Source organism: Ranitomeya variabilis, chromosome 3, assembly GCF_051348905.1.
Source record: "Ranitomeya variabilis isolate aRanVar5 chromosome 3, aRanVar5.hap1, whole genome shotgun sequence".
In the NCBI taxonomy this organism is placed as follows: Eukaryota; Metazoa; Chordata; class Amphibia; order Anura; family Dendrobatidae; genus Ranitomeya; species Ranitomeya variabilis.
Genome location: NC_135234.1, coordinates 253,836,145 through 253,849,176, shown reverse-complemented (window position 1 = coordinate 253,849,176; position 13,032 = coordinate 253,836,145). Strand labels below are relative to the sequence as shown.

The following is a 13,032-nucleotide window of genomic DNA, read 5'->3' as shown; positions in this document are numbered from 1 at the left end:
ATGTACAATTTTCATAGTCCTGGAAATACAGAAAAATCTTTAAATGAGAAGGTGTGTCCAAACTTTTGGTCCCCTATAATAAATAACCAGCAAAGACTATGCAGACAGCTATGGGCTAATATTAATAGCCTAGGAAGTGGTCATGGATACTGGCCCCCAGACTGAAAACATCAGCTCTGACCCACTTCAGGAAAGGCGCATCTCTAAGATGTGCCATTTCTGGCACTTAGCCTCGCCCTTTCCACTTGCCCTGTAGCGGTGGCAAGTGGAGTGATAGTTGGGGGATTTAGGTCACCTTTGTACCATCAGGTGACATCAAGGTTAGTACTGGAGAGGCGTCAATAAGATGCCCCCATTACTAACCCATAGTCATATCGTATAAAAACACACACCCAGAGAAAAATACTTTAATTGAAAGAATGATAGACTCCTTTAATTTTTCCTAATTATCCATACTTACGACTTCGCCCATTCCACTGACGCCATTGTCTTCTGCAAAAGAGTTTGAAAAAAACAACAACAATATTCCTCACCTTTCCACAGAGAAGATGATAATCCATTTGTCCCACGACGGGTCCAGCTTTGCTATATCTAGATGGCAGGCTGCATGGTTGCATGATGCGACCATACAGCTTGCCATCCAGCAGAGACACTGAACAGCTCGTGGTGCCGTCAGACAGGTCCTGGGAATTCACAGCCAGTGAGCTCACTTCACCTATGTGACGTTAGCGTGAGTGCGGTGGGAAATTAACTAATTAGACTCCTATAAATGCGTAGGAAATTATGAAGTTTTGGGCCATTGTACAGAAATTTGCCAACATTGGAGTGTTGATATTTTATATAACACTCCCAGTGACACTTTTAGGCCATACTTAAGTTTTTGCATTAAAAAAAAAATATCCATGGATGACCTGATATTTTAGTGAGTGGGCAGTCCATCTTATTTTAACCCAGACATATTTGATTTGAGCTATTTTTTTTTAGAGTAAATAAGGAGTTCAAGGCATATTAGGGAGGTAGTGTAGAAAGAGAAATGACTTATAGGTGGATTAACAAGCAAATTTCTCTGATAAGATATATTAACAATGTTTCTTATATTACCTTGTACTTTTGACTTTTGCAAAGTTTGTTGGCACAACAGCGAACATATAAACATGCACAACTTACAGTTTTGTACTCCTGTAGTTCAAGTCTTAGCCGTGCTAGCTCCGACCTTAATGCCTGCACCTGCTGTACATTCTGTTCTTGATTTGCTGTCACGCGGTTCTTTATGTTACGAGCTCGGTTTGCATATTTTAAAGTATTCAGTGTTTCCATGAAATCACGATCCGATGGAGAAACACAAGCTATCATCATGGTTTGACTGAATGTGTAAGGAAAAAAAGATCAGTTAACAAGAGTGATCAATGAAAGAAAAAAAAAAGTTTTAAATCAAGGGGAATATAAAAGGTAATATTAATTGTTTTTTATGAAATTGTGTTGCTGTTTTAAAGCACCAATCCAGTGTTTTTTGTTTTTTTCTCAGTGCTGGAGTAGTGCTTTAAATCTAAGGTTTCTGCCCCTACTCTTATACTCGCTCGCCGGCATCTTCACCTATTTTCGCTGACACTCGGGTCCTGGGGCACCATCTTGTGATGGCAGCTTCTGACTAGATGGAAGTCAGAAGATACATCACAAGCTTATCAATGCAAATCTATGAAAGCCATCACAAGGCTTTGATAGACTTGTATTGATTTGTGACCTCTGGATCGCTTCATGAAACACTGGAGAAGTCGACAAGTCACAAACTGCAAGTCACCGACAGGAACAGATTACGCCGCCGGAAGAAGAGTATAAGACAGGGAGCAGGGGACTTAAATTTGCAGCACAACTCGATAGAAAACACAAAAAAAAACCTTGTGTGGTGCTTTATGATTCCAGTGAGTGAACCAAACCTTACCAAATATAAACACCAATCACATCAATGCAAAGCAAAAGAGAATAATTTCCTTCTATGATGGAATCACTGACTGGCTGGATCAGGGAAATGCGGTAGCTATAGTATATCTCAACTTCAGCAAAACAGTTGATAAAGTATCTCATACTATCCTTACTGAAAAAATGTCCAAGAATGGGATTGACAAGGCTAAGGTTAGGTGATGATTCTTAACTGACTCAGTGATCATACAGAGTGTTAATAAAAGGTTTCACATGCAATTGGAAGAGTGTTTTTCGAGTACCACAAGGATCTGTCCTGGTCCAAGTGTTGGTCAATATTTATAAATGATCTAGATCAGGGAACACTATCTGGCATAATTAGCATGTCCGTAAACATCACTAGTCATCAAGGATAAGAGCACAATATGTTATATGAAATATCAGATTACAAGTCAATATTATAGGCTTACACAATCAAAAGTCTGTTTTCTTGACCAGTCAGAAAGAAATGCTTAAATTCAAACGTCAACATATAGATAACGGCCTATTCTTCCTGGCTTGTCATCTGGTTAATTAAGATACAATGCTGTGTCTCCACATATGGGATTGACAAGGCTATGGTTAGGTGAATTCATAACTGGCTCAGTGACTGTACTCAAAGAGTGGTAATAAATGGTTGCACATCCAATTGGAAGAGTATTTTAAGTGGAGTACCACAAGGCTCTGTCCTGGCTCCAGTGCTGTTAAACATTTTTATAAATGATCTAGATAAGGGAACTGAAGGTAAAATATTCAAATTTGCAGAAAATGCAAATCTAGGAGGGATAGCTAACACTAGAGAAGACAAAGGAGTCAGAAGGATCTGAATAATGGGCAGCAACTAATAGAATGGCATTTAACAGGGACAAATGCAAGCTTCTATATCTGGGCAAGAAAAACGAAAATTACCACCACAAAAAAATACTTAGGTATACTCATAGATCACAGACTGAACGTGAGTCAGCAGCGTGATGCAGCTGCAAAAACAGGCAAACACAGTTCTAGGATGCATTAAGAGAAGCATAGTCTAGTTCACGTGAAATAATCATCCCCCTCTACTCCTCCTTAATCAGGCCTCATTTGGAATACTGTACCTAGTTCTGGGCACCACATTTAAAAAAAAAAAAAAAAAAGCATTGAAAAACTGGAGCAAGCTCAGAGAAGAGCTACCAGGATGGTGAGCGGACTGCAAAGTATGTCCTACGAGGAACAGTTAAAGGATCTGGGAATGTTTAGCTTGCAAAAAACAAGGCTAACAGGAGACGTAATTGCTGTCTTCAAATATCTGAAGGATTGTGACAGTGTAGATGGATCATCCTTCTCATTTTCACATGGAAACACAAGAATCAATGGGATGAAATTGATTGGGAAAAGATACAGATTAGATATTAGAAAACCTTTTTGACAGTGAGGGTTATCAATCAGTGGAACAGGCTGCCATGAAAGGTAGTGAGTTCTCTTTTCAATTGAAGTCTTCAAGCAGAGGCTGGACAGACATCTGTCTGAGATGATTTAGTGAATTATTCTATGATTTCAGAGTCAAATATATATGGCTGAAATCATGCAGAAAGTAAAGTACTGTTCCCTATAATAAGTGAGCTAGCTTTATAGTATTTCATGCTGCCAGCGGGTAAAGTATAGGTATAGACAACCTAGAAAATAGTTTCAAGGTAGGGAACAAACCGGGTTTCAAAATAATGTTTCAGATGCAAAATGTAGCTGATAACTTATTTGTTCTATGCCATATGCATTTTGCATGCAAGATACAGTATTTAAGTGCTAAGAAAGAATTTTGATTACCTGTTACCACCCAGTGAGTCCTGCAGCAATCGGGTCAGTTTCGAATCTCTGTAGGGAATATGAAGTACTTTCTTACTCTGGTCTCCCAAGGCACTGATAACATTCCCCAGAGCAAGCTGTTAAAAGACAGAGACACAATGTATTCTTTGGTAAAGTAACACACATAAAAAATTGTTAGCATTACATTACACTCATTGCAAGAAACTTAACTAAATTATGTAACATGTAGCTGGTAAATGAGAAGACTGAAGTGGTAATAAACTGCCTCAACTGTCTCCTCAAGTACAGACCTGCTCCTGATAGATCACAGGAATAAGAGCTTTAACCTTGCACGATAAAGTTATAATGGAGCCGTAAACTGAAAGTGCTTGGTCATTATGGGGGAAACAACTTAAAATATTCCTCCTCAAAATCTGTGAAATAGTGATTACTAGTGATGAGCGAGTATACTCGTTGCTCGGGTTTTCCTGAGCATGCTCGGATGGTCTCCGAGTATTTGTTAGTGTTCGGAGGTTTAGTTTTCATCACCACAGCTACTACTTGTATATAGTATTAATCACTCACTATGTGCTGGTGATATGTATTCTGGTTATGGTGTGGCAATATTTGTTCCTTGTATGTGGTGTTAATATATGGTGTGGTCATAGTGTGGCGGTATTTGCTCCTTGTATGTGGTATTATTGGGTCACTATGTGGTGGTAGTATATGGCATGGTGGTATTTGTCCCCTGTATGTGGTATTATTCGGTCACTATATGATGGTAATATGTCGTCTGGCCATGGAGTGACGGTATTTGTCCCTTTTATGTGGTGGTATTGTTCATTTTAAAAAATGCATGTGGTTCATTTCCCTTGAAGAAACTTAAATAAAAATATATACCTAAAAATAGTATTGGATATTTTAACATCTTTAATAGGTTAGAGTAGGGCCCTGCCAAAAGAGTCTCTTTGTCATGGTGGCAGCTTAAAAAATTTTTTTTCGGCCAAAACAAAAGCTGGCTATGTATGTGATCTGGTGTTCGATGGGAACTGCTAATGTGTGATTGGTGAGGATGTGGTGCAGAAATGGTGTTCTCTATGAGTGGGCGGTGGGGCTGTGAAAGGTTCGAGGGTTGGAGGCGGAGCTTGGGTGGAGTCTCAAGGGGGCCTAAAAATTTTACCAGTATGGGGCCCCAAAGTTCCAATGACGTATATTTGTCATCAGCCATGTCCTTGCACTCTATGGCTGATTTTTAACCTGCAAGATCTGTAAAATTGTAGTCCAGTGTATTCATGATCGAAACTCACCCTGTCACTAATTTACAAAGTTCTCCATATGTACAGTAAAAGGGAAACAGCTGTAAACCAGCATCTTTGAAGTGTGCTGACACTAACAAACTGTTGCTTTAGCTAGAATATAACAATTTACCTCAAGAATAACTTTGACTTACAAAAAATATGAAACTGTATTTCAAAAGGATTACCCACAGGCACATAAAGTATGAATCTTATTAGACAAAACCAGTCACACTACGTGCATACACTTACCAATCCACAATTGATGGAAATTCCTTCCCTGGCTCTCTCTCCAGTTGCCCCAGTTCTTTTTAAACGTTCAGAACCAGCCAGATCCACAAAATGAAACTTTGCAGTGAGTGTTGTATACTCCAGCGATGGTGCATCTGCCTACAAAAGAAATAACCTTAAGGGTGCCTGACAGCCATATAACATGGACAATGCTCACATCATAATGCTTGGACTGGCCGGCGACTCTCCTCATCTGAGTGTGGTAGCTGCATAGAAATACAAGCAGCTCAGTGTCTCTGCTGGATTGCAGGCTGTATAGTCGCATCATGCAACAATGCAACCTGCCATCTAGATGTAGCAGGGCTAGACACATCGCAGGACAAATGGATTATCTTCTCGGTGTACAGGTGAGGAATGTGGGTGTTTATTATTTTAATTCTGTTACAGGAGACGTTGGCTTCAGTGGATTGGGCATTGATGTGAGAATAGCTGACTTGGTTTAATTTAGTCTGTCATTCTTTCAATTAAAGGACTTTATTCTTGGTGTGTGTTTTTTTTAATGCAATATCACTATGAGGTATTAATGGGGGCATCTTATAGACTCCTCTCCATTGCTAACCTCTGGACTTCATGTCACCTGACAATACAAAAGTGACATCAACCCCCCCAACTATCACCCCATTTGCCACCGCACCAGGGCAAGTGAGAAGAGCGAGGCTAAGTGCCAGAATTGGCAAATCTTATGGATGTGCCTTTTCTAGAGTGGCTGAGAGCAGATGTTTTTAGTCTGAGAGGGGGCCAATATCCATGGCCCCTTCCTAGGCTATTGATATCAGCCTGCAGCTGTCTGCCTAGCCTTTGCTTGCTATTAATTATAGGTGGACCCTACATTATTTAGTTTTGGGGTCCCCCCTTTTATTAACCAGGAAAGGCTAAGTATACAACTATAAGCTGATATTAAGCCTTGGAAGCTCCATAGGTATTACCCCATTCTCAGTCTATAAACACATTCCCCCAGATGACTGCTTTCCCTCTGCTAAGTAATAAAATGTTGTGGGATCACACATAATTTTTTTCAGAAAATAATTTCGTAAGTACAAAAATACATGTACATTAAGCCACACAAGCACTGTGCTAATTATATATGTCACTGACATCTATATATCTATTTATTCTATGTGTATATATTGTATATCTACTCTAACTATTCTATGCTGTACGCGGCTGATGAATTGACGGCTTTTCAAAGGACATGGATGTGTAAAAATCGGACAGCACTCACATGGTCCAAGTGTTGTGTGATTATTTTTTTATTTTTTATTTTTATCACACTCCTTGACTGGTATTGCCTAATGCAATCCGATTTCTGATTACAATCACAGCATGCTGCAATTTTTTTTTTCTCCAGTCTGATTGTGATCCGAACCGAGATGGGGAAAAAATTTTTAAAAGTGGTGTGTAAACATTTTATATCTATTGTATATCCTGTGTTATTCTTGCCCATCATAATTCAGTTTTTTGGGATATTTTCCAGCCTGATCCTTACTTGGAGCGAAATTTATAGCCATTTTCATGGTTCCCTGATGCAACAATGTAATTAATCAAGGAAGAGCTGTGCGGTGCACTCTCCTTAATTCTCCAAATTAATGGTTAAATAGCAAACCCAAGAAAGCTCTGCAAAGCTTTCTGAGATTTAGATTTAACTCGGCCCTTAAAAGTGAAGACCTTAGAAGGCTTAGTAGACAATATATACCCCAGGAAGTTTACTTCTTAACCTTGGAAAACCAATTTCTCAAGTTTTAAAAATAAAGAATTGTTTCTCAGCCTTTGATGAGCATTACATGCATGTCAGATAGGTGAAATCTGGTGAAAAAAGACAAAATATCATTTAGATAGCAAACCATATATAGGCAACTTATATCTTGAAATATGTCATGTGATTTTGAAAAACAGCTGGGGCATTACTCAGCCTAAAAGACATCACAAGATACACATAGCGGCCCTCACCTTAAGGCTATGTGCACACGTAGGTCGGGTCCTCTGCGGGTTCTCCCGCAGCAGATTTGATAAATCTGCAGGGCAAAACCGCTGCGGTTATCCCTGCAGATTTATCGTGGTTTGTTTTGCGGTTTACTCCTATACTATTGATGCTGCATATGCAGCAATATGCAGCATCAATAGTAATGTTAAAAATAATTTTAAAAAATGGTTTATACTCACCCTCTGACGTCCCGATCTCCTCGGCGCTGCACGCGGCGGTCTGGTTCCAAAGATGCTGTGCGAGAAGGACCTTCGTGACGTCACGGTCATGTGACCGCGATGTCACCACAGGTCCTGTTTCCTGCTCGCACAGCAACCCTGCGACCGGACGGCCGCGTGCAGCGCTGAGAGGTGAGTATATCATTATTTTTTATTTTAATTCTTTTTTTTTTACACAAATATGGTTCCCAAGGCCTGGAGGAGAGTCTCCTCTCCTCTACCCCGGGTACCATCTGCACATGATCCGCTTACTTCCCGCATCGTGGGCACAGCCCCATGCGGGAAGTTAGCGGATCAATGCATTCCTATGTGTGCAGAATCGCAGCGATTCTGCACAAAGAAGTAACATGCTGCGGAATGTAAGCCGCTGCGTTTCTGCGCGGTTTTTCCCGCAGCATGTGCACAGCGGATTGCGGTTTCCATAGGGTTTACATGTAAATGTAAACGCAATGGAAACTGCTCCGCACCCGCAGCTGCAGAAACGCTGCGGATCCGCGGTAAAACCCGCAAAGTGTGAACATGGCCTTAGTGTTTTACCGTAAATGCTGCCTTCATCTCATTCTCTTCCCTGATACAAGTAAAGTTAAATGTCTCCCCCTGAGATCATGTTTCTTGAACCAAACGGCTTACAGCAGTTAGTTATAGAGATCAGGGATAAGCGGCAGAGGATAGAGATTTCTTTATAGCGATTTTGTTAAGGTCCCATTAGTCAATAGATAGTCTTAGACCACCATCTTTTTACCAACAAAAAAAAAAAGTGCCCCAATTGATGACGTGGAAGGTCTGATGAACACTATTTTCAGTCTGCTTCTATATAATTGTTTGTGACCTAAAGTTACACAGCTGAAAAATTATTTATTTTACCTTATATAGACAGGAGTTTGGTACAAGATGATGGGACAATCATGAAGTCTGTGTGTGGGTAAGTTTACAGTAAAAAAAAAACAAACCATCAAAATATCCAATTACTTGGTGACAATTACCAGGTAAGGCTATGTGCACACGTCAGGATTTCTTGCAGAAATTTCCTGAACAAAACCGGACATTTTCTGCAAGAAATCCGCATGCGTTTTTTTTGCGTTTTTTGTACGTTTTTGTCCGGAGCTTCCCAATGCATTAAATAGCGGCAAAACCGCAAAAAATCCGCAAAATTAATGAAAATGCTGCGTTTTTTACTGCAATGCGTTTTTTCGTGGAAAAAAAACGCATCATTTGCACAAAAATTGCAGCATGCATTAAAAATGATGGGATGCTTATGTATGATTTTTTTAAGCATTTTTTCCACAGAAAATGGCCGAAAAAACGTGAAAAAAAAACGCGAAAAATCCTGAACTTGTGTACATAGCCTAAGGCTTTTGACAAATTCAATGACATATATTTGTTCTCACACTCCAGTGTATAATATATCTGTGGTGCCAGTCAACAACTGGGTTATATTTACATGCCCAAGACAGCTGCTACAGACAGGTGTCACAGGTAGTGAAGGGCGAACCCCTGGATGTTCAGGTTTGTCGAGTTCAGCCAATCAGTTAAAAAAAAAGTTTGGTTCAGGTACAAAAACAGTACCCAAATTCGAACCAGGACACCATTCAGATGAATGGGGGCCCGAACATCCATTGTTTGCCACTCTGTCATCTGCATGACAGGGCAGAAAACACTGCCTCTGATCAGCGATAAGATCATTACTGCTGGTCAGAGAGTTGCGGTTCCAACGCTGTCAGATGACAGTATGAGCCGCAGCTGTGACAGAGAGAGTAGGTAATGGCTGATGTGCTATAAATAAATAAAAAATCAGTGTGGGTTCCCCTCTATTTTTGATAACCAGCGTGGCAAAACTGACAGCTGTGAGCTGCAACCCTCAGCTGTCAGATTTAACATGGCTAAACAGCATTATAGAATGCTGTAGATAAGCCCCGAAAGGCCTTCACCGCATCTTAGGCCTCTTTCACACTTCCGTCGTTTGGCATCCGTCGCAATCCATCGTTTAGGGCAAAAAAACGGATCCTGCAAATGTGCTCGCAGGATGCGTTTTTTGCCCATAGACTTGTTTTAGTGACGGATCGCGACGGATGGCCACACGTCGCATCCGTCAAGCGACGGATCCATCGTGTTTTGGCGGACCGTCGTCACAAAAAAACGTTCAAGTGAACTTTTTTTGTCCGTCGCATCCGCCATTTTCCTCCTCCTCCCCGGACTGCAGAATGGGCAGCGGATGCATCGTGCAAACCTTTCACAACGTCCGTCAGAACGTCGGCCCGCCGCATTGCGACGGACCCGTACAGACGGAAGTGTGAAAGAGGCCTTATAGCGGCAAAACAAGGTGTCAGGTTCCCTTTAATCAAAGCGCCCAGCAACAGTTGTGCAGACACAGCTCGTGTGCCAGCACCATCGTCATGATGTACCAATGTATATGAAGTTCAAGTAAAACATGAAATACCAGTACAACATATGTCGAGATGGGATTAACTTAACAGATACAATGTGAGAATCATTTCAATATTCCATATTACAAATGTACTATCATGAAGGCAACACACATACAGCAATATGGGTCCATACTGCAGACTTGTTCACATTGTACACTACTACTAAAAAAAAATCTACCAGACTATACTATTTTTGTTAAATAGCATACAGATGAGACAGTGTTGTCTATATTACAGAAAGCAAAGTTAAGAAATGTTTAGTTACTCACTGGGCAAGAATCTGAAACACGTGTTTGATGCAGGTGAACAGTAAATATTGCATGAGAACGTGAGCTCTGAGAGTTCATTTGAGTGCTGGCAGTGGTACGAGACAGAGCTCCTTCCTTCAGGAGTTGGAGAAGCTGAAATAGAAAAAAATAAATTCATCAATAAATACATAAACATGAAAATAACAATTGCAATGAAAATAATAGTATTAATGTCGAAAAAAGACACTTGTCCATCAACCTTATCTGAGGAATGGGAAAGGATAAAGAGAATAAGATGAAAGTACAACGATAATTAATGCATTAATCAGAAAAGGAAGTTTTTCCCTTCTGATCATGAGTATTGATCAAATTTGATCAACATTCAGAACAAGAATTTTATACATTTACATAAGTATGTATGTCACTTTATTCAAAAGAGAAAAAATATCCAAGCCCTTTTTGATAGTTCCCGCAGTGACCAGCTTTGGCTGTTCCATAAAATAATAGTTCTCATGGTAAAGAAGGCCTGTCTCCTCTGGGGATTGAACAGTTTTTTTCTCCAGACAAAGGGAATGCCCTTTTGTATTTTGTGGTGATTTTACATGAGACAACTTTTAAAAATACTCTTTGCATTTTTTTTCATGTATTTATAAAAGTTAATTATATTCCCCCCTATACAGTGCCTTGAAAAAGTATTCACACCTTGTGAACTTTTCCACATTATTTCACGTGAGACACACAAAGGTAAATGTATTTTATTGGAATTTTTTTAAATTATACATGGTTCTCTAATAAATTTAAAAATATAAATCTGAAAATTGTCATGTGCATTTGTAATTTGATGTCGCATATCATGTAACCTACAACGCTGATCCGGTTTTACCCTCTGCTGAGCACTTTTAGCGAATAAAGAAAGAAGTTTGTTCACAAGTTCGTTGAGCTGGATTTTCTTCTGTTTTGGGATTTGTAATTAGGCCCCTGTAGACTGATGCCCCTTAAAAAAAAAATCCTGAATTGCCTCTAAAATTGAATCCACCCGTAAGTAATTTATTATTAGTATAACTACAGCTGTTCTGTGATGGCCTCAGAGGTTTGTTTGAGAACATTAGGGATCAAACAACATGATGAAAAGAAAGGAACACACCAGAAAGGTCTGGGATAAAGTTGTGGAGAAGAGAAAAGCAATGTTAGGTTTAAAAAAAAAAAAAAAAAAATAGCCCAAGCTCAGATCATCTCACAGAACACTGTTTAATCTATGGATCAGTGCTGACTTTCATTCACCTATGGCTAAAGCCAATGATTACATCGGCTTTACCATCTGCCTGGCTTGTTGTCCATTGTCTGTCTTCTACACTGTTTTGCTGCTGCCAATACTAACAGCCCATGCTCAAGCAGGCATCTACTCCATGTCTATCATCTCATCTGATAAAGAAAATAATCAAGATAGCTAATACAATCTATAAATAGTCGATATTGCTTAACCTAATTAATAGTTATGTTTTTAATTGGCATGTAATGTATTGTATGGCATTGCACACTTCTCTGCAGGGCTGTGAAGTCGGAGTCAGTCGTGGAGTCGGAGTTGGTATAAAATGAACCAACTCCGATTCCTAAAATATATACTTAATTAGGTACAGTAGTACAATGCAGAATGTACTGTAAATGTTTACATTAGAATTTGTGAAAGTAATGAAATGTCCTGTAAATGTCTGTTCTGCTCCTGATCTAAGGATCTTGGCGTTTAGTTGAGATGAATCTGTGCTGCACTTTATGTACACGCTCAGTAGTGAGGCAGGGCTGTGGAGTCGGAGTTGGGTGTGAGGGAAATTGAGGAGTCAGAGTTTTGGCTAACCAACTCCACAGCTCTGCTTCTTTGTTCAAATGCACAAAATGTTGTAAAAAACAATGACTTAGAATACAGACATCTAGTCTATGATTGAAGGACAGATGCTGACTTTTTGACAGTATGAGAACAGTATGTTTATCTCCTGGACATCGGATCACACTATGACCACACTGTGATCAAACTCTGATCAGAGTTTGATCAGAGTTTGATCAGAGTGTGATTTGAATCATCCACCGGATTCTCTTGGATGAGAGCACATACGCTGGCATGACCCCAGCCTTATTCTAAACACATTTATGCTTTATTGAAATCATTTGTGCAGACCAGATCTTTGCTATGAGCGCAGATTTCCATATCAAGTGATGGAGAAGTGGTGGTTCCCTCAGCAAAGCAGGATCTAAATTATGGACAAGTGGACAAAGGTGACATTTCTTTTTCAAATGTCTTTATTGGCTTTATAATTATATGAAGGGTATGGATAAATGGTAAGGAAAAGCAGGGTTGAGGGAAGGGAAAGAAATCCCCATGTAATATGGGGAACGAGGGAAGGAAAGACAGGCAAATATACAAACAATTGCATAATTTACACAAAATAACTGTCTCTTCATATCCGCACCTAAAAGAAAAATCAGCCAATAAAAAGTCCAAATCAAATGTTGTTCAATGTCAAAGCCTAGAAATAGAAAATCAGTACATCTATTGTACTATAAAACATGTATTATATTGAAAGTAACAAAGGCTAATAAACTGAATATCAACACCTAATCAATATAGCAGATCAGTCAGTAAAATTGACAAGATCAAATATTGCTTAAGAACAAAACCTAGAAATCTTTGAAAATAAAGGTTATACATGTTATGTTATGTAATATATAAAGGTCTGCCGTGTCCGGGAACGCCCTAGGGCGACCCTAAGACCAAGTGGAGGGAAAGTTCGGTTCATTAAAAAAAACTATAAAAGTGGAAAAGACTTCTTTCAATTACTCAGGTAT

At 39.5% G+C, this 13,032-nt stretch overlaps 1 protein-coding gene across 2 annotated transcripts in view; it reads right to left on the bottom strand.

The window, feature by feature from the left end:
- KIF21B (kinesin family member 21B) overlaps window positions 1-13,032 on the bottom strand; it is a 637,471-nt gene that overhangs the window by 475,448 nt on the left and 148,991 nt on the right. For both annotated transcript variants that reach the window (XM_077295392.1, XM_077295391.1), the window contains exons 5-8: window positions 10,216-10,347; window positions 5,283-5,420; window positions 3,757-3,872; window positions 1,168-1,363 (exon numbers count right to left, since the gene is read on the bottom strand). In XM_077295392.1, the coding sequence (XP_077151507.1) occupies window positions 1,168-1,363; window positions 3,757-3,872; window positions 5,283-5,420; window positions 10,216-10,347 (582 nt within the window). The remainder of the gene's footprint in view (window positions 1-1,167; window positions 1,364-3,756; window positions 3,873-5,282; window positions 5,421-10,215; window positions 10,348-13,032) is intronic.